The sequence below is a fragment of the Diospyros lotus genome, chromosome 7 (assembly GCF_014633365.1).
Source record: "Diospyros lotus cultivar Yz01 chromosome 7, ASM1463336v1, whole genome shotgun sequence".
Classification (NCBI taxonomy): Eukaryota; Viridiplantae; Streptophyta; class Magnoliopsida; order Ericales; family Ebenaceae; genus Diospyros; species Diospyros lotus.
This window is the reverse complement of record NC_068344.1, coordinates 34,119,957-34,145,179: the sequence shown is the minus strand read 5'-3', so window position 1 is coordinate 34,145,179 and position 25,223 is coordinate 34,119,957. Positions and strand designations below refer to the sequence as shown.

The following is a 25,223-nucleotide window of genomic DNA, read 5'->3' as shown; positions in this document are numbered from 1 at the left end:
ATTGTTGGGAACTATGAGCAAGGAATGGACCTTAATTAGGATAATTTCTATTAATATATATAATTAAATCCATATGGCAATGTTAATTATGTTTAAAAAATGTAGAATTAAAACAAAAATATATAAACTAGGAAAAACTTAATTAAGAATCAAACTAACATAAGTACACTTTAAATCTACTCAAACCCATGAGTACAATTAACAATATGTTTTGGTTTGTGAAAATGAAAATAATCAATGAAATGTTGGGAAAGCTTGAGAGGGATTTGATTTAATTTTTTCGTTCTTATCTAATTGTTTCCCCACCAGAGTCTTTGTCACTATTGTACCACTCAATTACCTCCATTGGATGAGCTTGCTAGGTACCATGTCTACAAACAAAAACAAATATATATATATATATATATGTGTGTGTGTATATGTATATATGTTGACAAAAAGGGATAAATTACATTATTAATATCTAAATTTTGTATTCTGTAATAAAATAGTTTTTGTTACTAATTAAATTTTAGTTTTTGTTAAAATTTGGTCCGATCTCTTGATTTTTTTCCAATCTTATTAACAAAAACTGATTTGTTATGCGTTAATATAAACCCTAGAATCACTTAATGTTAAAATTTTAGCAATCAAGTGATTTTTGAAGTTATGTTCATACATAGTGTGCCAATATTTAGTAACAAAATTTGACCCAAAAAATTAAAAAAAAAAAAGACTAAAGTTAAAACAAAAATTAAAATTAGTAGTTGCAGTGATAAAAATTAAAATATAATGACTAATTTGTTATAAAATATAAAATATAAAAACTAATAATGTAACTTAGTTTATTTGAAAGTAAGAGAAGATGATATAATTAAGAGAGATGTGGGCTTTAAGTGTGTGTATATGTACAATTTATAGAAAGCAGCATTTGCAATGGTACGTCTCATTATGATCGATGCTACGTCTAGAGAAAAATAAAAAGGGCCTTCATAACATAAGAATAATCAGTAACGTGTTGAATGAGGGATATCATCAATTATATACACTAATGATACACTAATCACTCTTTTTATAATTTAAGTTTTCATTGTCTATCATTTCATTATTTATCTCATATATTTCTCAAACATAGCGTTAAGGGAAATTTTAATCGTTAGTTTACTCACAAGAATACGCAACGTTCGACGTTCTTACTTATTAATAATATATTTGAAAAATAAAATATATATATATTTATCATCAATTGATAGAGGTATTTAAATATTAAAAATAAAATACATTTGTTACACTCTTTTATATATACCAATTAATTGTAAGCTATGTATATGTTGCAAGTGAAAATCGTGTAGAGAAAATTAATTTTGCATTGCATTTATTTATGTTTGGCAATTTTGGCCCACCAAAAAGAAAGGGTAAAAAGTACACTGTATCATGTTATATTCCAAACAAAATGAAACTGAACATAACCATAATATATATTCATGGTAAATATATATATATATATATAGAGAGAGAGAGAGAGAGAGAGAGAGAGAGTCATGGACTCATGGCAATGGATGATTTTTAGGTCAAAGGAAAAAAAAAAAACCACAGTGATTAAAGAAGTATGTGATTAGTATCAAATACTTCAAAAGGTATATTTTTTAAATTTATATTTTACCTTGTGTTTTAGTTTCTTACTTTTTTTAAAAAGTATTATTTTTTTAGTATCTGTTTCGTATTAAAAATATTTTTTATTTTCGTTTTCGTGCAACTTATAACTCAACAATGTAATGAATGAACCATTTTTAAATCTAGCTTGCACTGCGATGCACAGCAATGGTTATTCAAAAGCTTAAACAAATCTCCTGCTAGAATTTAGTGAAGGTATCACTAATCCCTTCACTCTTAGAAATCTGCAGAAGAATAGCAAGATGGCATGCAAGAGATGGAAGATAAAGCAAGAATGCTCTAAGCGTTAACAACTCGCGCGAGACCTTCCCTTAGTCCATAAATGCTCAGTCTACGAGACTATCACTTGATGGTTTGGCATGATAAGTGCAGAGATAATAATTGGGCACAAACACGTTAACATATAATTATAAAAGGGTGATATTACAGTCAAGAACTTACATGATTTGAGTCATTACAAGAATGTGTTTGGAGGTTTTTCAAATCCATGTGATTCAAATACGTTTCTAGAGGTCCTTGAGATATTTTAAACTGATGAAAGAGTGTGTGACAAAAAACAGTAAAACATAAGAATCTTTAAAGACATTTTTAAACCATAAAAATTCACTATACAACTGTCACCTAGCTCATATATATATATATATATATATATATAGAATTAGATTTCAATTTACCTAATTATTATAAAATGTATGGAAGCATGCATGGACAAAACAGGGCCACGTTTCTTCTGTAGATATTCAAAGGAGGAATAGCACCTGTGATGATATCTGTTGCCCTCTATTAGGACTTTGCTATAGGACATATGGGACAAATGTTTTTGCCTCTCTGTCTATATGTCTGTACTTGTTCAAAAAAAAATTACAAGTTATTTAATGAAATTTAAAGAATAATAAAAGCAAATATTATATATATATATATATATAGATTTTTTTGTATATATGTTTACCTTATATGTATAGTTTGTGGGTGGGGTTTTTTGTGTATATATATCTTTAAGTTTTTTCAACTCATACTCAAAAATAGTGAATGTATATTTTTATTATTTAAAAAAATATATAGTAAAAGGTAAACTTTCTCTCTCTTTTTTTAGTGTTTTATTATATGACTCTATTCAATTATCAGAGAAAGGGAGGGCAAGATTGTGGCTGTAATGGATTGCCAAACTCTTCGAAATATCAACATCGATCTGTGAGGATGAGGGAATCATATTCACACACAAGCAATATAAGGCGAAAGGATCATTTATGTTGGACAGAGAGAGAGGGAGTGATGGGGCACTTCATTTCCATCTGGTGACAAGGAAATCAATTAATGGGTATTTTTATAGAATTTTTATAATATTTAAAAATGTCACAAGCTGTAAAATGACTTTTTTTCTAAACAGTATTGATGGTACATGAAAACTGCCGGTAATTAATTTAGATTGACCTTACCAAGACTTGTACTCATAGGAGGACAAAGGACGCCTGAGATGACTATTTGAGGCTTAAAATAAGAGAAAGGTGATTATTGAGTTATTTCACTGGATCAGACAGAGTTATTGAGTACCTCATAGGATGAGGGTAAAAAAATAAAATTGCCTCACTTACTTTGTAAATTTGAGGATCAGTGTCCTTGCTCTCTCCTTTCCCCTCTCATCATTGTGCCTCTATTGCCTTCGCCGAGTCCCTCTACAGAGCCAGACGCGTTTACCGACGGGTTTACAGAAGAGATATCTCGCGATATTTTGGTTGTCAAAATATCGCGAGATATTGGGGTAAATTTTGAGGGCTTACCGAGATCGACTTTTCTTCCTTCAGCTTGCGTTTGCACATATCCCACTAAAAGAAGGAGAGAGCGCTTACCTTACCGACGACAATCTCGATCTAGCCGCGACGTTTCCTTCGGCGATCGAGACCTTCATTCGATGATCGAGATCAACCTTCCGCAATAGAAATCGATCTTCCGCGATCTTCCCAGTACTTCCAGCAAGCGATGGAGACCGATCTTCCGCGATCTTCCGCGATGGAGACCGATCTTCAGTCTCGTCACCGTTCTTCCTCGCCGATGTCAGAGCAAGGTAAGCTAGACTATTATAATCCTCAGAAGGTTTCTTCTTTCGGTTTCTTCCTTCGGTTTCTTCCTTCAGATTTTAGTTTGTCAAGGACTTTTAGTTGGTTTCTTCGGACTGATCTTTGATTTTAGTTTGTCAAGGGCTGTACTCGATACTGCTTAAACTAGTTAGAGGTTTCTGCTTAAAGAGATTTGTTGTCGATTTTATTTAGATATAAAAGGTCGACTTGCTGAAAAGAGGAAAAAACTGTTTTGTGATGAACTCATTGATGATGATGTTATTTATTGTTTTGTGATATTTTGTTTATGATGAACTCACTGAAAAAAGGAAAAAATTGTCGATTTTTGAGACCTGATGTTTTTGCATTAAAATTATTGTCTTCAAGCTTACCTGGTCGAGTCTTTTTGTTGCTTGTTAGGTTGTTTATGAACTTATCATGAGTTGCATCAATTATTCGTTTGAGGTTGAGAGGAGAAAAAAATAAAAACCAATTTTGTTTGTGGTTTAGTTCTTGCTAGAATGGATAAGGAATAATTTCATTCATTTGATTGTATTAGTCTTTAATCTTTACAATTACAGTTGTGTTTTTATAATCTGCCCTTTATTATATCAATGATTTAGCATTATTACAAAAGAATGTGGCTTAGTATAATTAATTCTGATTATTAGTTAGGGAAATTACAATTGTGTTTTTGTAATTACAGTTGTGTTTTTGTAATTCTGATTATAATTACAATTGTGTTTTTGAATTAGGGAAATTAAATTATTTATTTAAAATTCAATAGGCTGATGAATTTTTTTCTTAGTTCAATGTCCATATGATGAAGAAGAGAATGTAGCAGTTTTTGATAATGAGATTGAGACTGAAGGAGGGGCTGACAATGAGATTGAGATTGAAGTAGGGGCTGACAATGAATGCACATCAGAGGGCAATGAGATGGTGCCTACAGTAGGGATGAAATTTAATGACCACAACGAGATTTATGAATTTTACAAAACATATGCTTATACTGTGGGTTTTCCTGTCAGAAAAAGGAATTCAAAAAAGGGTGATGATGGGTTGTTAAAATATGTGACATATGCTTGTAGTCGAGAAGGTCAGAGAAGCAGTGAAACAAGTAGCTCTTTGAAGCCTACACCAACCATTAAAATAGGGTGTTTAGCTAGGATTACAGCTGCGTCAGATGTGACAGGAATATGGAAAATTACTAGGGTAATCTTGGAGCATAATCACAAAACAAGTCCATCAAAATCTAGGTTGTATCGATGTAATCGACAATTGAGTGAACAAGTGAAACGAAAGCTTGAAGTAAACGACCTAGCTGGTATTCCAATGCACAAAAGTTACAACTCAGCTGTCGTTGAAGCAGGTGGTTACGAGAATCTATCATTTGTTGAGCAGGACTGTAGAAACTATATTGATAGAGTTAGGCGATTAAGACTTGGGGAGGGAGATGCAGCTGCAATACAAGCCTACTTTGCAAAAATGCAATCACAGTGTCCTGGTTTTTACTATAGTTTGGATTTGGACGATGAGTCCCGATTGAAGAATGTGTTTTGGGCTGATAATAGGTGTCGGGAGGCATATAAAGAATTTGGTGATATTGTCACATTCGATACCACATACTTGACGAATAAGTATGACATGCCATTTGCCCCTTTTGTTGGTGTGAATCATCACGGGCAATCGACGTTATTTGGATGTGGTTTAGTATCTAGTGAGGATACCGAGACATTTGTTTGGTTGTTTATGACTTGGCTTCAGTGCATGGAGGGTCAGGCACCTATTGGTATAATTACTGATCAGGATAGGGCTATGCAAAATGCCATTCAAATTGTTTTTCCGAACACAAGACATAGATGGTGTTTGTGGCACATACTTAAGAAGTTGCCTGAAAAATTTGGGGGCCACCCTTATAAGGGTTCAATACTCTCGACCGTGCACGAAGTGGTCTATGAGTCGCAAAGTCCGGAAGAATTTGAACGGGGTTGGCATTCATTGATTGATATGTACACATTGCACAACAATGATTGGTTGTCCGGGCTTTTCAGAGAAAGAGGTCGGTGGGTACCTTGTTTTTTGAGAACAAGTTTCTGGGCTGGGATGTCAACAACGCAACGGAGTGAGAGTATGAATGCATTTTTTGATGGATATGTCAACTCAAAAACCTCGTTGAAGCTATTCGTTGAACAATATGAGCGGGCCTTGAGGAGCAAAGTTGAAAAGGAATTCCAGGCAGATTTTAAGTCATTTTCACAGATGGTACCGTGTGCAACTAAGTATTGTATAGAGAAACAGTTCCAAGAGGTTTACACAATCTCCAAATTTAAAGAATTTCAAGAAGAGCTAACTGGAAAAGTGTATTGTGATATTATCTCTACCGAGCTGACTTGTCTTGGAACTAGGTATGAAGTCCAAGAAGATATAATATTTAACGCAACAACAAAGAGGAAGACTTTTACGGTGATGTTTGAGGGAGAGATTGGTCGCATTGTTTGTAGCTGTCACTTGTTCGAGTTTCGAGGAATACTTTGCAGACATGTTATTTCTGTATTAATTCGAAACAATGTCAAAATGATTCCTGAGAGTTATATCTTGAGGAGATGGAGGAAAGATGTGTGTAGAGCATACACAAGGGTCAAGATCAATTACAGTGGTTGGGTTAGCACTCCTGAGCAGGTAAAATATGATAAATTGCAAAGTTTATTTGCCAAGGTTGCAAATTTAGTAGTGGATGATGAGGAACGAACCCGCGAGGTAATGGAGTTTCTTGAAAATCAAATGAACAATACGAGCATATCGAGACGAAGCATAAGTTCTGACAATAATATCCTTTCCCAAGGCAGTGTTCAAATCGCATTTGATTGTGGCGAAGTTGCAAGGACATCATCTAATCCCATTTTGGATCCGCATTGCGCAAAAACAAAGGGAGCTCCTAGAAAACTTCGTCAAAAGGGCCCATTGGAAACGAATACCATTAAACGGAAAGTATGTTTGCAACTCTATTTTAGTTATCTATTATTATCTACTAGTAGTATCATATAATTGGTTATACTGTTTTTTTGCACATGTCACTTTGAAGGCGAGCAAAGGAAAGCGGTCAATGGAAAATAATACACAACCAGCACAAGCCGTAATACAAGCAACGCAAGAAGTATTAAATCCTGTGTTGACCCAACTTACATACCCACAACCACAACAGTTGATGGTGCATGCTTCTTATATCATATACTTCAATATTAAAATATTTTTCATTTATTTTAGTTAAACTAAAATTTCTTATCTTATTTGCAGGTGGGGCCGAATTATCAACCTTGGAATGCAGCGTATGGAGTGAATTGGGTTCCGGCTTATACAATGGGTCAACCATTTATGCCATCTTATTTGCCACCTCGACGACCCCAGGAAGACGAGGTGGGCATAGAGCTGATGAACCCTGATTTGCTCAAAGAGAGGCTGCCTTGAAGAGTAAGTGAAGCGGTTTGGTCCTTAATCATATTTATTGTTTTTGCTATTACATTGTGGTTAAGATTGCTTGAATAAGTTGATGATTCCTAGGTTGCTTAGTAACATTTTACTAATCTTTGTATTCTGTTTGATATGTTACTAATTTTGTTGATTCCTTAGTAATTTGATGATTGCTAGAATGATTAATCATAATTTCAGATCCAAATCCTTGTCAACCTGAATGGTGTAAACCAAGGTATTTCCTTCTATACTTGACTTTAGTAAAATGTTCCATATTTTTTGCAGTCTTAGTAAGTTCGGGAATTAGCTTATTTGGGATCGGTGCTAGGCAATGATGGAAGATCGAGTAAGTTAAAACTATCATAGGCTTCGGCCCAGGATTGATAGATTAAAGAGAAGTCCAAATCCACTAATTGGTGGCCTGATAAGAAGATGGCCCAGGTAAGTTTATCTTGTTTTTGAGGAAAGCGGGCTTCGCCCAGCTGCTCAAACAAGAACCAAGCATTGGGACTGATTCTTGGTTTCACCTTAGTGGCTCTTGGACCGATTGATCTGAGCCTTGAAGCCCCGCATTTGTCTTCTCCATCGCCGACGATTCATTGGAGTGAAACAGGGAGTATTGTTTTGGTTTTGTTTCAATTTCTTGTTTCATTATTTATTAACTGTTTTGTGCAATTTTGTTTATTATGAACTCATTGATGATGATTTTATTTACTGTTTTGTGAAATTTTGTTTATGATGAACTCAATGTTTTGTGCAATTTTGTTTTTGATATGGCCCGAGAACATATTAAGGTATCTCAACAGATTATCGTGGTTAAAAATATGTTTTTGATATGAACTCACTGTTTTGTGCAATTTTTTTTTTATTTTCTGTGTAATCAAAGCAGCCATAGTTACAAATGTAGATGCGATCGTCGGGGTGGTTTGGGGTGTAGGGTGGTTTGGTTGGTAGCTCTGACTGGACTTTTCTAATGGTTTTCTTTATTTGGTTTTGCCATTTTACTTCATTGTCCACTGTTGGATGCCTAGAAAGAGACTGGGATTTATTTGGTTTCATATTGTTATTGTTTTTGGAAATATGGAACTTGCAAATCCAACATACCATTGGCTGCAATTTAATTAATTAGTTTCCCTGACTTGATATTTTATCTGTTTGAATTTTCTATCCAGGAACATCTTAAGCCATATCATCCAGGACCAAAATGCAAAGAAGCAACGTGAAAATCGACAACATACTAAGGGCTTGTGTGGGGTTGGCTCCAGAAAACAATATGATTTTGGAATACAAGTGAAGCATCGTTGTTTAGGAGGAAGAATTAATAGCAAAGAACTTCCGTATGAGAAATGTTGTTTTTAATTGTTTTAGGGGCAAACTTGTACGTGAACCCTCTGCCCAAGTGTTCTTTGTATTAGGAACTTCATGCAGCGTTTCAATTTTGAAGTGTAAAAAAGTAGGGGCAAACTGAGATCTTGATTTTCTATCTCGACGTCTATATTATACGGAAGCAAGATTATTATTAGGTTTTTATTTATGTCATGGACTATGCATCCTCAGCTTTGATACAGCTATCTGCCAATTCAAAGTGATTTATTCATTTTAGCACTCACTATAGTTTACTCTCTGTCTTGTGCCATGTTATTTGCTTTTTTTCTTTATTCTTTCAATCTTTCTTTGGATAGATTGTTTTATGTTATTATGGTTTGAGGGATTTCATCTAAATGATGTTGTTTGCTGAATATATGGACTTGCACAGTTACATGACCATCATATTCAAATTAATTTACATATGTTTTCTTCTATATAGGTTTAATACAAGTAGGAGATCCAATCATATAGGTGTAGTTGCTTATGAATATACATAGGCTTAGCCCCCCAAATGAGAGAACATGACTGTGAGATTGTGCCATGACTAACGATCACAAACACATGCACTGCGCATCGAAGCAAGGCGGTTGCGGGTCTATCGAGCATTTAGTGGGTCAATTTACCCTGCTGATTTTTTTCATATGTAAAATATGAGTATAATTATATTTTGATCTACTTTGCAATACTTAGATATTACATGTCTATCTTTAAACTAAAGTTTAACGCAAGCTTAAGAGTGAATTCAGGGATTAAAGTGAGCCAACAAAGATCAAAAGAAGTCAATTTGAGAATTAATGGCTTGATGAGCCAACAAATAGAAAATAGTCATGTTACTTTCTTATACTAGTTAGTACTTAACGTATTTGTACAATGTGACAAAGGTCATTTCTAATTTAACAACACATGTTAACATCATTTTAGTAGATTCGAGGTTTGACAAGCTCAAGAGGGTGCGTTTCCTTTTCCCTTGCGAATTGTTAGATTGAGAGATATCTCCACATCTTTCTCTTCAGAAATGCGAGCAAGACGTTGAACTAAGCGAGCCAGCTCCATATCTTTCTCATTAGATGCTTTGGCCGAAACACCACCACTTGATTCACCTTCGTCATACATCACTTCACTTACTTGTTCTCCAAAAGCATCAGCTTTCTTTTCAGGGCATTCGTCAGCCCACTTGAAATATCTGCAATCAGCACTACAACAAAAAAACATACGTCCTTTGTTCACCGTATTTTTCTCTACCTCCATCCACTTCACAAATCCCTGTCCACATGAAGGGCAATGTTGCTTTGTGGGACATTCCGACAAATTGTGACCAGAACGTCTACAGCTATGACAAATTCCTCTATTCTTTCCCGTCATTGTCAAATTCTGCAATGTCTACAATCACAAACAAATAATAGTTCAACAATTTCAACCGTCTAATATAAACTAACATAAAATTAGATAATAACACAAGTACTTCACTTTTTAAAATGTTTCAACCAAAACTATGATTTCAAATTAATGTAGCTTAATTTATGCATATCAACCTATCTAACTTAAAAGCTCATCAATGCTTGGATGGGTAAGCAATATAAGGAGAGATTTTAACAATGAACCATGGGTTAATCAAAAGCAAAACCATATTGCTCCCATTGGCAATGTCACATAATTAGAGTAAATATATATTGTTTTTGCTCAATATAGGATATCACATTGGTCCTTCAGCAAGCAGAGCCTTCAGTAAGAAGACTTAGTCAAAATTTATCACATTCAACCAAAAAAAAAAAAAAAAACATTATGCATGCATAATATAGGTTAATGTAAGGTAGAAGAGTAGTATTGGTATACTCTGTAGGTGTGGTTCAGATTAGTTTTTTGACTGTTATGGCATGAATAATCAGATACCTCCCAAATATAGATATTCCCTAGTGTAGGTTATATCTCAAAGAATCATCAAGATTCATTTTATGCATGCATAAGAGGAATCTTCACAAGTCATTTAACATAGATTTGCAACATTCTCTTAATGTGTGGGTACTAAATGGATTTGATTCATGTTTGTTTGTTATTACCTGGATTCTCCACATATACTACAAAGCTTATAATAGTTTTGCAGTTGATAATGGATCAAGGAGGCATACGTTGTACGCTAGATAATAATACATTTAGATTTTTGATAAACTCGTCATACGTGGCTATTTTCTTACTTTAGTACTTAGCAATTTGGCAAGTCTTTAGCTTGTGAATCTAATGTGTGTTTTCTTTTATTATTTTTTTCTTTTCCCTTGCACAGCTTCATCCTATTCTGATTTTGATTGGCCTCATCATCTTTAGAGGAAAAGGTGATTTGTGATTTTTTTATTGCTATTTTCATATAATTCATGACAGTTATTTGTTCCCATGCCATTACTATATCTTTAATTATTTTCTAAATGCAGCCATTATTAGTTACAAGACTCTTCCTTGGTATAATTGGTGTTTATGCCGCATTCAAATATCACAATGAGAGCCATATAAGTTAATGTAATATGTCAGTCACAGCATCACAAATATCACAATGAGAGCCATATTATCTCTTTATGAAAATACAAATTAAATGTCTGAAATGTTTACCTCTTCAGGTAGGTGCGACTGGCCAGCTGGTGGGGGGCTTCAAAGACCGTTGGCCGACGATGAGGGATGTAGTGGCCAGCAGGTGGGGGCGAAGTAGTTGCAACCAGTGGTGGCCCCAGATGGTTGTGGGGTTCGTGGGTTCTTGCGATTGGGGGCGGTTGCTGCTAGGCGATGCGATTGGGGGCGGTTGCTGCTAGGCGATGCGATTGAGGGCGGTTGCTTCTAGGCGATGCGATTGGGAGCAGTTGCTGCTAGGTGATGCGATTGAGCTGAGAGAGACGACCGCTCCTGGTGTTCTGGTAGTCTCGTCGACGGAGCTAAGAAAGACAACAGATGCTGGTGTTCCGGTTCAGTTGACGAGAACGACCATCTTCGGGCAGATTAAGACTTGATGATGAGGAAGGGGGTTTGACGACCATCTTCGGGCGGCTACTGAAAGGATGAGGAGGAAGGGGGTTTCAATCTTCGGGCGGGAATTGAAAGAGCCTAGACTTAGAAGGGGTTTCAGGGTTTCAATGGTTTCTATGAAATATTAACAAAAACTGAGGGTAATTTTGTCAAATGATGGCCTTTCTGTAAACCCGTCTGTAACTTCTTTCTGGCTGTCTAGAATTTTCCTGCCTTCGCCTCACCACGGCTCCTCGCTGTCATGTCATCGTCGCCTCACCTTCGTCGCCTCGTTACCATCACCGCCTTGCCTTGTCAATCGTCGCTAGAAGATGTAGCGATAATCGGCGAGGCAATGATGGCAACAAGGCGACAAAGGTGAGGCGACGACAGCATGGCAGCGAAGCGTCGCGGCAAGGCAAAGGCACGACCATGAGAGAAGAGAGAAAAGAGTAGAGGCAGTGGCCTGCTTTGCAAATTTGCAAAGTGGGCGGAAACAGTTTTGTAACGCCCCGTTTTCCCACAACGTGCATTATCTCGAGATTTCGGAAACATTTTTTTCTTTTTTTCAACATCAAACACACAACATAAGTCTCTCGATACATATACCTTCATCATAATCATTTCTCGTCAATCCTGATCGTACCTTCTTAGCATATCAAAATTTAATAATAAATAAACTAAGACAGGTATTAACAATCACATCAGCGGAAACAAGATCGAAACCTCAATGATATATAACCGACAATTCCTTTACAATAACAAAATCTATGTTTCACATAAAAATATCAAAATATTACATAACCTCTGAATATCGTAATCATAGACAAAACCTACGAAAACTAAACATAGCAGCTACATCTCGATGACATTCTTTCCCTTGGCGCCACTGCTTTCACCTGGAACATTTGAATATTTCAGGGACATAGTCCAAATTAGATGCTGAATCATCTAAGTGAGAGTTCAAAAACGTTTTCATGTAGATATGAAAAATCATATACAAAATCGATAAATCCCGACATGCACCAGCCTAAGAGAATCCCACATAGCACTTAACCCTAACCGAGGAAAATGCAATCTCTCTAAAGCGACACGACCACTTCGGCCCATTGGCAAAATAATCCTGCTTAAGAGGGACAACCTCGACATATGAACTCGGGAATCACCCCATTGTCATTGTTAGGCTTTACGCTCCAACTCAAAAGCATTCCAAAACCCAACACAACCCTAGCCCCAAAAGTGTCACATCAGCACTGTCCTCGGAATCGACGTCACCTCGGCATTAATGCTATTGCTCAAAGAAACCTGGGGTGGTGTCCACTCGTAGCCCCGCCACTTGAGCCAACAACCAGGGTGGTGTCCACTCGCAGCCCCGCCACTTGAGCCAACAACCAGGGTGGTGTCCACTCTCAGCCCCGCCACTTGGGTCCCGTAGGGTGAAGTCCGTCTCAACCCCATCCCAAGTGGGTCACCTAGCATTAATCCTAGGTATGCATCCCGAGTGTTGTCACTCTAGGCTACGTCACAGGTTACCAACCCACGTCCCACATGGACGACACAAAACAAGCCAATGTTGAAAATCATAACATGCATAACTTAAAATCAACATTTTGATATATGCAATTTACCGTACGAAATTTAATGCATGTGTAAATAACCTGTTTGGACAATCCATCACAATAAACCAAGCCATAGGGATGAACACTCACAGTAAACCATTCACATGTCACTTAAAGTCTTTTCGGGTAGAACCACTCACCTTGGGCTAAATTCAAAATTCCTCGAAAATGCGTGCCCGATTGACCTCGATTCTCGTGCCAGGCGTTCTATAGTTCAAATTCGAGCCTCAACGATACCCTGGACATCACATGCATTCAAAGGAAAATTAATATCTATTTTCTCATTATTTTTCTCTAATTTCTTTCTATTTTTCTCTCAATAATTTCAAGTAAATACCACTTCAAGCATTTTTTTCTAAATTTTTCTTCACAAAAATTCATAAAACAATATTTATAAGCCTATGGAATTTTATGGAAATTTTCCAGATTTTTCTCTTATTTTCTCAAATTTCCATAATTACTTTTCCTTGAAAAAATTTATTTCTCATTGATTTCCTTCGAATATACTTCAAGAAAAATCACCAAAATTCATAAAATAAATTCCTTATTCTTTTTTAATTTTCTAATAATTTTATAAAAATTCCTCCTATTTATTTTCTATTTACCTTTCCTTTCAAAAATCCAAATTAATTATCTCCTCAAGAAATTTCCAAGATAAAAATTCATCAAAATAAAATATTCCTTTTCCTTGAATTTCTTGATATTTTTTCAGAATTTTAATTCCTTTAATTATATTTTTTATCGAATTTTTAATATTTTCAAAATTTAAAAAAATATAAAAAAATACCTCTGATCATCTTCTCCGGCGACGACACACCGAAAAATTGAAGCGATGACACCAGGCTGTTCCTCTCCCTTAGTCGATCCCAATGGTACCTATCTTGCTCGGAAAAAACCACCGGAAGCCTTTCGATTTGACCGAAAACAGTCGGCCGAAGCTATCTCGCCACCGAACTCTGGGGAGTCAAATTGGCATTCGATTCGAACTCTGATTGACACAAAACTTTTTAGATTTTCTACTCATAGCCTTGCGACCAAAAGCCCCTTATTAGATTCCTCGATCGATCACTCTACAACCCGATTTGAAACTTCACGCAATATGTATATATATATACGGCCGAATGTATATATATGCGAAAACACCCTCTATACTACTCCAAAAATTCCCAAAATCTCCAAAAATGATCCTCATTCCTCAAGGATCAAAAGCCCCTTATTGGCTTCCCTTGATTTTTCCTCAAAACCGAGCAATTTTATGCTCCAAATTCGGCCAAAAACCCTTGATATTTATAGGCCAAATTCGACCCCCACGTGGCTGGTTTCCGGCCAAATCTCTTCTCACACGCCTCCTAGGCTGTCCTTGCCCATGCCCTGATGAAACTTGGCCGCCAATATTTCAGATTTTCCGGCCAAATCCGCGGCCAGATCTACCATGCTTTGGCAATTTTTCAAAAATTGCATTTTGGCCCCTTCAACTTCCTTTTATATTTTAGCCCTTATCCTCAAGCCCCTTAATTATCCAACTATACCACTAAGACCCACCAAATTAGTACTTCTCATTTCTCCCTTGAAAATTTTGGAAAATTACCATTTTGACTTCCCTCGGGCAAATTTAGAAAATTACACTTAGGCCCGATTGATCGTTTTGACTTCAAATCCACTTAATTCAACCTGAAACCACTTAAGGGTTGTTCTATACATCAAATATTAGTTCTAGACACACTCCGTTGATTTTTTGGATATCGTCTATAACAATTTGGTAATACGACCTAATTGGCAGCTATATTTTTGTTGTACCGAAAACTATTCCCGATCTCATTTCTTTCATCACTAAAAATCATAATTTATTTTACTCGATGATACTATACCATTTTCCTTGGCTATCTAGGGTTTGGGGTACTCCCTCCGACTAATTCGGTTGTCCAAAACTGTGTTAGTGTACCCTATAGTCTTATTTTTTTCAAAATTCCATTTATGCCCTTTATCAAATATCATTTTTATCCTCAAATTATTCCCGAGTATTACAAATTTTATCTTTTTGCTCTTTTACGGTAAGGTGCTCGGTAAATCTCCCCGACTCTCAATATTTTTTCTTATTTTAGCGATGCATGGGAACTGATGATTCAAAAGCTATCTTTCCTGCCCTTATATTATAGTGATTTAATATTTTGTTGCATATAGACGTTGAAGGCCAAGATGTTAGGACCAAGTCTTAAAGGATTAATAGGGCAACTCATGCCTTGTGAGACATGATTTAGGTGCCATTAATTTTATTTGGTATTAGCAATCTATTATCTTATCTAGTATTATTAAATTTTGTCTTATTTGATATTTTTGATATCTCGATCTACTTATCTCATATTATATAGGGTTTGTAATTGAGCATAAAATTAATGTTAATAAATTCTTATTTTGTAGATTAATTTTGACTTTATTTGTGTAATCGAGTTATGGATCTGACCCGTATGACATTTATCCTCCAAATATAAACGACGTCTCCCAACTAAGAAATTCAAAAATGCTAAACTACTTACGTCAACATAAATTATCATTAGATTTGAACCTAACCTCTATGAATAAAGACAAAAGATCACCTAACTCATTTAATATATGAAATTTTGGTACCAAAATATTTTCATTTATATAGCATTACCTTTAAGATTAAGGAGAGTTGTCAAATGCCCTAAAAAACAGAAAAAGACAAGGAGCCATTCTATCTAGGAATTGAAAGCATAAAATGCTTTCCTTATTCCTTCACGTGACGCACAAGAACAACAACATGGTTTACTGCTTTCACATGTCCTAAAAGGAAAAACAATAGAGAGGTAGAAATTTGAAGACAACTTTAAGTTGAAGGACCACTACCACAAATATAGACCCAAACCCTAGGTAGGATCCAATCTTGCACATAATGGGAAAAATTTGTGCACTAATTAAAGAGATCAATTTGGAAACATATTCATGCATCTTAAATATCATGTCATTAATTTATAGCTTGGAATCTTAAAAACAAGCTTAGAAATTGAGGGGTTTTGTTCACATCAATGGATTAGCCAAGAGATGAATGGGGGATGTTTAATTGATGGACGTCTTTAGCCTTTTGTTTTCTTGTTTTTGTTGTTTTCAAAACTAAGAAGATATGGGAACTTTGGTAATCTTTATTTTGTTATCATAATGTTTGTAGGGGCACTACACAATCCAGAGAGGTTAATTTTTCATTTTTTATTGTTTTAATTAAAACAAAAACAAAAAAGTTTGCGCTCACGATATCTCAACCTTCCAAATATATGCAGTGGATCGTCTACACTGCCCGGAGATTTTTTTTTTTAAAAGTCTGTCCTTTTTTAAGTAATTAATAGTTGCTAACACCAATTCATTAATTAGATCATAAGTTTTCCTAAGCTTATTTAATTCTTGAAGAAAATTAATATTTAAAAGCATAAACAGCCAAACACAAAAGAATAATCCAAGTCATCTGGCCATGTCCAATCATATCACAAGCATGCCCTAACTGGCTAAAGCTTGTAGAGTCCTGTGGAAGACAGCAAGCAAATTAAAGCTCTTTCTTAGAAACTTCAATTTGGAGACAGCAGTCAAGTTCCAATCCACTATATATATATGTACAAATAGCGCAGTTGTTATTAATTAATATCACCATCTCTTCTTGTTACTTCCTCTCTTGTGTTTGTTCATCTCGATCTCTTCCTCTCCTCTTTCTTCTTCACACAATATCTCAGCTTGAAAATTGCAGAAATAGGAGTTCCATGCAGCCCAAATCAAAAGGGATCCCACTTGAAAGGAACCCTTTTTTTTATTTTGGACTGAAGGGAGCTCCTAATTCTTCCTTTTTCCTTATTATACATACCTGTGTGATGCAGTTAAAAGTTTTGATTTCATCTCATAACGAGATATATATTGTCATCTTTGACCAAATGATCTGCAGGTTTGCATAATTTTGTTCTAAAAAGAGTCTTTTGTAGCTGTCTCGACTCAAACTCGATTCACTAGAAAGTCTCTCTCCCCCAACAGCGTAATTTGAATATATGCGATAAGTTCTCTCGCTATCTCTATCTCTATCTCTATCTCTATGTGCTATGACTTTTGGTTACCATTAATATGCATGTGTTGTCATTTTTTAATGTATATTATTTCAAATTTCAAAAAAAAAAATTGAAACGCTCCCATTCAGATGCAGCACGGGAGAATACAAAACCTCTTTTCTTGAATTGAAATGGGCACAAAAAAAAAAACTAAAAATCAATACAACATTGAAGATAACACACATATGCATTTTTATGCTCAGAAGGAAACAACTGAACACTTGGATCTCCACCGTTCAAGCACATCATCATCATCATGACCAACACTGAAGCTATTCAACGGTACCCAGATCAAACCATTTGATGATATCTATATCAATTGTCTGATCTGCTGCTGCTGCTGCTTCTGGACGCTGCAGTTGATGAGCGAACAGGACTGAGCGGCGGACTGGTCGCCGGCTAGAGGGACCACTGGCAAGTTGTCGCAGTTGCAGATCTCGATCATGGAGCCGTCGGGATCGTGGAAGAAGAGCTGATCGACGTAGATTCCACCCTCCTCCACCCTGCTCTTCACGTACCTGATCTCCATCTCCTTCAGCTTCTTCTCCACCGCCGCCATGCTCTCGCACTGCATATTCAATTCATGCCCCCCCACCGAGGCCAATTTCGTCATTTCACATATTTTAACGAGTAAATTGCGGCCTCTACTTCAAAATTATTAAAAATAAGGGATCTCCCTCTGTACATTTTACTTCAAATGTTACGATTGTCGAGTATAATAAAAATATCATTTTTCTATATATTCAGATACAAATTTAATCTTTGATAAGATTGTTCTTTTATGATCAAAATGCTACTAGAAAAGCCATGTACATGAACAATTGTCCTTGACATCGTTGAGAAAATGATGTATATATAGAGAGAGAGAGAGAGAGAGCGGGGGGGTTACTTGGAAAGAAATGTGATTATCCTTGGGATTGATCTGGTTAATCTTGGGCATGTTGTCCGGGTGTTCAGATTGCAACAGATGAATGCCAATGCCATAGCTGTATAACCTGCGCATGTATAATACAGACATATATAGATATATACATGTAAAGCTTCACAAAGATTGGGAGAATAGCTAGATACAACAGTAATATATCATAACTCATGTTTCTCATTCATTTCTATTAACGATCTTAATTTTTTATAAGGCCTTGATCGTAATTCATATCATATCTAAGAATAATAGATCAGGATGTGGATAAAATTTATGTGGGAAGGGAATAGAAAGAAAAGAAAAGATGTCAAAAGATTATGTATAAGTACCAGGCTCCATTAAAATCGAAGGAATTAGGCCTCCGAATAGGGAAGAATCCAAGAACGTTCTGATAGAAATCGAGGGATCTCTCAACCGATCGACACACCACCGAGATGTGGTTCAAGGATTTCAAGGGCAGTGGATTATCCCTCTTCATCATCGTCTTCTTTGATCCCAACAAATAATTGACGGAAGAATCCAATGAAACACAGAGAATATTCAAAGAACAATAAATTAGATCGTGAAGGAAACAATTAGATTAATGGTCACCCAAAAGGAGGAGAGTTGTATGTTTATGCTTCTGCATGGCACTAATATATATACATATACATATATATGGAGAGAGAGAGAGAGAGAGAGAAGGGGGGATGGGATGCTGACTGGTTCTCCAACTGGATCTCCATCTATTTCGTGTAGTTGTTGAGGTTTCCAATTAATGTTGATGTCTGTGACACGTAGATCCCACATCCATGATGATGATGATGATGATGATGATGATCAAAGATTCAAAATCTCATCCCTTTGAACATCTTATTTCTTTCTTTGACAAATTATATAATAATGTCACTAGTTACGCGGTATCGTAATCAGATATATATGCTTTAATTGCCAGCTAGAATGTTCCACGTTTCATCAACGAAAGCTGGCTTAATTAGTTGATTTGATGATACGTTATCCTCCAAACTTAATTACTATTATTAAACTATATTTTGGGCAAGTTTAGGCTATGTTCCCTTTGTTTTTTAAGTTTTAGTTTTGAATTTTGAATTCATTTTTAGTTTTCTATTTTTGTAGTCTGTTTTTAGAAAATTGAAAACACATTCTCTTTGTCATTTTAAAAAATTATTTCTCAAAACAGAAAATTAAAAAAAAACGTTCTTTTTAAAATTTTGAAAAAAAAATTAATAATATTTTATTCAATAAATTTGATAATTCAGTAAATTAGAAATATTTAATGTTAATATATTATTAAAAAAATATATACATTTGATAGTTAATGAATTTTGTAATATTTTTTCTCATTATAATAATAAAATATAAATAAATAAAGTTGTTTTGATTTTAGAGTTTGTTTTAGATGAAAACACTCAAAACAACTTTTTGTTGTTTTGAGTTTTCTTTATAATTTTTTTTATTTTCAAAAATATATTTTTTAAAATAGTAAAAAGAACTCATTTTTATTATTTTAAAAAATTAAAAACTAAAAATCACTTGAAAACAGCAAAAAGAACACAACCTTAGGAACTGTAATTTTGACAAATTCAGATCATTAGGAGCCAGCAGTGCACAAATTTAAAGTTTTCGATCGATGAGAAGAAAATAATTTGCATCGAGTATTATAACAGGGCATGAGTACAAGCCTCGAGTCCTAACCAAATTCTATCTGCATGTATTTTTTTATTATTATTATTTTGCTTGGCATAACGATGGTGTTTTATACCATGAATTATTCCACTATCTCTAAAACTCACAACTTGCCACATCTCTTAGTTTGAAATGATGAACAGATGAGTCGTAGGCCAAGTCAAAGCTTATGGTCTGATCCCTTGAATATACATAAATTATCAACACCTATACGGAGACATACTTGAATCCACAACCTTACAATAATCCAAATTTTTATACGTGTGTAGTGAATTATTTACACTATTTCAAGATATTAATATATTATTTTAAGCGAATATGAATATCAATTTTAAGAAGAATAACGAAAAATATGTACATACTCTTATTCTTTTTTATTAACGAATGTTTTATGGGTTTTAACTATGAATATTTTTATTAGATGATAAAATATTTTACAATATAATGCATTTATTAGCACCCAATAGAAGTAACTAATAGTTTTAGACAAACAAGTTAATTATTTGATCAACAACTCTTGATGATGGAGTCGCACTTGCTTGAATACTTGAATCATCATGCTAATATATTTTTCATTTAAAATATCTACCTTTTTTAAGAAATTAAATGACTTTTGTCGTGCAATATGTACGTCCCTAATTACCCTTAGCATGATCCAAAGATTAGGTACACTATCATGCAATCCAACTGGGTACAATTGCATGATTGAAAGGCCTCATAATTTTTATAAGTGACAGTCCACGCACACATATCAATATTTATATTAAATTTTATATTTAAATAAATTTTAAAAATATTTTTTATAAATTGAGATGGCACACAAATTTATAATAATTCTATTTAAAATTAGCAATAACTCGTAATAGTAAGTAGATTTATTGTTAATTTTAAATAAAATTATTATGAATTTGTATGTGTTACGTCAATTTATAAAAATTATTTAATAAAATTATTTACAGGTATAATATTTTTTTTTATTTATCAAAATTATTCGAGTCTTTGATATTGCACTTGTAAGTTTGATTATTCAAATAAAATCTTTGATGCTAATACAACCAGTGAATCCTAGGAAAGGGCAATCCCGAGAAAGTCTCTCAAAAAGAAAAAGTCGATAGCAAAAGCTACTCTTCTCACCAAGAAATCTAGAGAAAAAAGTGGAGAGCAATTAATATGTCTTGGACCATGACTTACCTGCAAACATATTAAAGTCCAAGAACAAATAAACCCAAGGGATAAAAAGGGAAACTACAAAAGGCCGAGAGACCCTCTTGGCTAGGTTTCCCAGAGAACTTCTAGTAAGTTTCATTTTGACGTACGGGTACTCTCCAAAAGAGTAATAAGTCTTTAAGAGACTGATCTAAATGCAGTCTCAGTTGAAACATGCCAATTAATGTCTAAAATTTTCACCTTAAATGACGGAACAAATATTAACAATTTTAGGCCATGCCCCTCTTCGTCCCATTGGAAGGCTAGTGACCATTTTGAACCCTCTTGATCAACAACGATATGTTGGAGATGCATTTGTTTTCTTGATTTAATTTCAACTCTCATGGAAGATGTGGTTGAGGATAGAATTATTGTTTTAGGTTTTATGTTTTTCTCTGTTATCTATTTTTTAAGATCAGTTTTTCTCACTTATTCTAATAAGTGACATTTAAAAAAAAAAAAAACCCTACGACCTTCGAACTTTTCAGGTCATTTGCTTGCCTTTAACTCGATTGCAACTCTCCAACATCATTTCCTCGCTCCTAACTAAACCTTTCGAACTACACTTTGGTAATCTATACGAAAAAAAATTCTTATAATTACTTCTTTCACTTTCATTCAAACATCTATTTTTTCGATTAAGTCGATGTCTTATATGTTTGTAGTCAATATCGTCATCTTACATTATTGTTTTGTCATTTGTTATTTATGTTATTTATATTGGTCTAGCTCCATCTCCCTCTTGTACCTTAATTTCAATATTATCAAAAAGTACATATATTAGCCAATCCATAATATATTACCATGAGAGAGACACGTTAAGTCCTGACGGGACAAAGTCATGACAATAATTGAACGCCAAACATTAGCCAATCCATAATATATAGTTTAATAAGCTGTATGCAATTAGATTAAGGGTGTCTTTGATATTATGAAAAATGTATAAAAAATGTTACATCCAAATAATTGAATTTTATCTTTGATATTTGATATATTATATTTTTTATAAAATTTAATTCCATGATACAACCATTAAAACATATTTTTGGCTCTTTCCTATAAAAAATTCCATCCAGGGAGAGATGATTTTTATTTTTCATGTAAGTTGGAAATACTTTCTTTTCCAACTAAATATTATTAACATGCAAAATGTATAGAAAATGTCACATTCAAGGAATTGAATTGCATTTTTAGTGTTTGAAACACTATATTTTTCATGGAATTCAATTCCATGATACAATCATTAAAGCATACTTTTAGCTCTTTTCCATAAAAAAATTCCATCTAAAGAGGAGATGATTTTTGTTTTCCATATAAGTTAAAAAATGTTTTCTTTTCCAACTAAATGCTATCAAATACACAGTAACATTCATCTACGTATAACATACAGGAGCAGATTTAAAAATTTGGGTGACCCTCGATCATATATATATATTGGCCATTCGAATATTAGTTCATTTTATATGTACAGTTAATTATTAATCTTTATCAAATTGTCACTAGAAAAAGATTAGTATTCGAGTAAATTAAGGTTTCGTGTAGCTTCATATATAGTTTAATTTTGCTCAAGACAACGCTTATATTTCATATTGATGAGTTGGCAATCTGGATATATTTAATTTATACCAATGAAGCCAAATCTCACCCGTTGCATATAAAAGTAACGTAATTAATTGGCTATAATCAACTCTGCTTATCTCTATGAATATAAGTTTGAAGAAATGGTGTTAACCTGCACCCAAAAAATCGTACCCTAGCATTATAATAACATGGTTAACAATTGCAAGTTAGCTCTTAAGTTTGTGGAGAATTGTTCCAAGGGCAAATTACACTTGGTACTTGGACTGTACCAGCCCAATCTCGACACTTGTCCCATGGCCAATCCCGACCATCTGTCCATAACCCAATCAATCTTAGCCTAACCTTGACTCGATCTTGGCTTTATGCCAGTCTGTAACAACATTATTACTGTCGCACGCTGGATATTTCTGCACTTGTTCTAAATCTCATTCTCATTAATGACAGATCACATCCAATCCACATTTAATGAGGATCCCGTCACCACCATGCCACTGTTAGGGAGTTCCGTCGGCGTCGAATATTCAATCCCATCATCCTACAACACCAGATGCAAGCATGCATGTAAAATAACCTCTCATCATTTTATATAAACCAGTTCTATCAAAAGTTAATGTATGTTTTTTTCTATTCTACAAATATTCTGTCAATTTATTCTCTTACTTACTTTAGTATCGAAGTGCTTGTAGATGTCAGTCAACCTCTAACGGGTCAATCACCGGAAACCGTTCCCTGTCGCTACAAGTCCACGTCCGACCATTCTTTTGAACCGGAAGGAATAGCACTCAAATTTTATTAAATTATAATGGGTACTCCCTGTATTTTAGAAATTATACTAATTCTTTATCAGTCCAAAAATTGTTAAGAAATTTGTGTAATTTTATAAAACTTCATGATATCTGTAGTAACATAAATTCAACCTCAAGTGATAATATGACATAACTTTTAAATAATATAGGTAGTCAAAGTAATTGTAGACAGTGAAGGGTATTCAATGTTTTTATACTAAACATCATGGGTATAATGTGTAATTATCCCTTAGGTTTGGGTAAAATATAGAATATTAAAAAATTATATTAGATTGCCCCATATGTAGTACTTAAATTTAAGTTGCATTGGGCACTATTAACGCTTTTAAAAACACCAAATTTACATCCAAACCCTTTATGATTTGGATCATTTACAAATAAGCTTTTGGTTTTTTGAAATGTCAAAAAAAACTCATCATTAAGCAATTTTTAATATTATTGTAGCATCTGCTCTACAATCTTTTCATAAGTAAATTTTTCAAAAACATCAATAAATTAACTTAAAGTTTAAGCCCTATTTCAAGCTACACTAAAAGTGTGTTTGATTGTTTTACCTAGAATTTAATTCTAGGTAATATTGCCTAGAAAATAAAAACCACCACATCCCCTTGAAAAATAAATTTCATGGAAAGAAATTTTAAATGCTTGTACGATACATATTTTTTCATAGAAAAATTAAGAATATTTAATTATTTTTCATAAAAAATGAACCCTTAGTCGGGTTACCTTTAGTCTTGTTGTATATTTCTTAACTTGATGACTAAAAAGACAAAAAAAGATAGAATTTAAGAGTGTCAAAAAGTGATAGAAACTAAACATTGTCATCATATTTTCTTTTTAGTCTTTAAGCTCTACTTCAAGCTACACCAATTATATTGGACCTTTGTTCGGGTGTTATATATTTCTTAACTTGACGGCTAGAAAAACAAAGAAATGTAATAGTGTGTTTGATTAGTAAAAGATGGAAAAGAAAAATATTTTTTATTTCTATGAAAAATAATTCTCACTTTCACTAGTTGCAATTTTCTATGAAAAATAAGTCAAAATATGCTTCAATGTGTTGTACCATTAATATTTTCCATGAAAAATATTAAACAATCAAACATGTAAGTATGAAAAAAATTTCATTGATATGATATTTTTCATAGAAAATAACTCAAATCAAACACAAATGTGTTTGATAGCATTTAGTTAGAAAAAAAAAATATTTTTTAATTTACATGGAAAATAAAAATCACCCTTTATTAAATAGAATTTTTCATGAAAAATACGTCAAAGTATACTTTAAAAGTGTGTTTGATTGCACATATTTATTATAGAAAATATGTAATTATTACACATTTTCTATGAAAAACAATCAAACACTCTTAATTTTTCTATGAAAAAATATGTATGGTACAAGCATTTAAAACTTATTTCCATGGAATTCATTTTCCAATGACGTCGAGGTGGGATAGTTTTTGTTTTCTGGGCAATATTACCTAGAATCCTAGAAAATAAAAATCATCTCACCCCCTTGAAAAATGAATTCCATGGAAAAAACCTTTAAACGGTTGTACCATACATATTTTTCCATAGAAAAATTTAGAGTGTTTGATTATTTTTCATAGAAAATGTATAATAATTACATATTTTTCATGAAAAATGTGTGCAATCAAACACACTCTAAATGTGTGTTTGATTGCATTACCTAGAATTTAATTCTAGGTAATATTGTCTAGAAAACAAAAACCATCTCACCCCCTTGAAAAATAAATTTCATGGAAATAAGG

General features: G+C 33.9%; 2 protein-coding genes across 2 annotated transcripts; one reads left to right on the top strand and one right to left on the bottom strand.

The window, feature by feature from the left end:
• The first annotated feature begins 3,630 nt into the window (after window positions 1-3,630).
• On the top strand, window positions 3,631-7,175 carry LOC127805700 (protein FAR1-RELATED SEQUENCE 5-like). The gene is made up of 4 exons (XM_052342455.1): window positions 3,631-3,715; window positions 4,516-6,698; window positions 6,793-6,843; window positions 7,005-7,175. The coding sequence occupies exons 1-4, from the start codon at window positions 3,631-3,633 to the stop codon at window positions 7,173-7,175; spliced, it is 2,490 nt and encodes an 829-aa protein (XP_052198415.1).
• A 10,096-nt stretch (window positions 7,176-17,271) lies between these two features.
• On the bottom strand, window positions 17,272-18,804 carry LOC127805822 (glyoxylase I 4-like). The gene is made up of 3 exons (XM_052342607.1): window positions 18,502-18,804; window positions 18,140-18,245; window positions 17,272-17,818 (listed from the first exon to the last, which is right to left on the bottom strand). The coding sequence occupies exons 1-3, from the start codon at window positions 18,651-18,653 to the stop codon at window positions 17,561-17,563; spliced, it is 516 nt and encodes a 171-aa protein (XP_052198567.1). The 5' UTR covers window positions 18,654-18,804; the 3' UTR covers window positions 17,272-17,560.
• Window positions 18,805-25,223: the final 6,419 nt, after the last annotated feature.

Coding starts and splice junctions, on each gene's coding strand:
- LOC127805700 (XM_052342455.1), top strand. CDS start 3,631: ATGGAGACCGATCTTCCGCGATCTTCCGCGATGGAGACCGATCTTCAG. Junction 3,716..4,515: donor CTCGCCGATGTCAGAGCAAG/GTAAGCTAGACT, acceptor TTTTTTTCTTAG/TTCAATGTCCATATGATGAA. Junction 6,699..6,792: donor CGAATACCATTAAACGGAAA/GTATGTTTGCAA, acceptor GTCACTTTGAAG/GCGAGCAAAGGAAAGCGGTC.
- LOC127805822 (XM_052342607.1), bottom strand. CDS start 18,653: ATGATGAAGAGGGATAATCCACTGCCCTTGAAATCCTTGAACCACATC. Junction 18,246..18,501: donor TTCGATTTTAATGGAGCCTG/GTACTTATACAT, acceptor ATACATGCGCAG/GTTATACAGCTATGGCATTG. Junction 17,819..18,139: donor ATAATCACATTTCTTTCCAA/GTAACCCCCCCG, acceptor TTGAATATGCAG/TGCGAGAGCATGGCGGCGGT.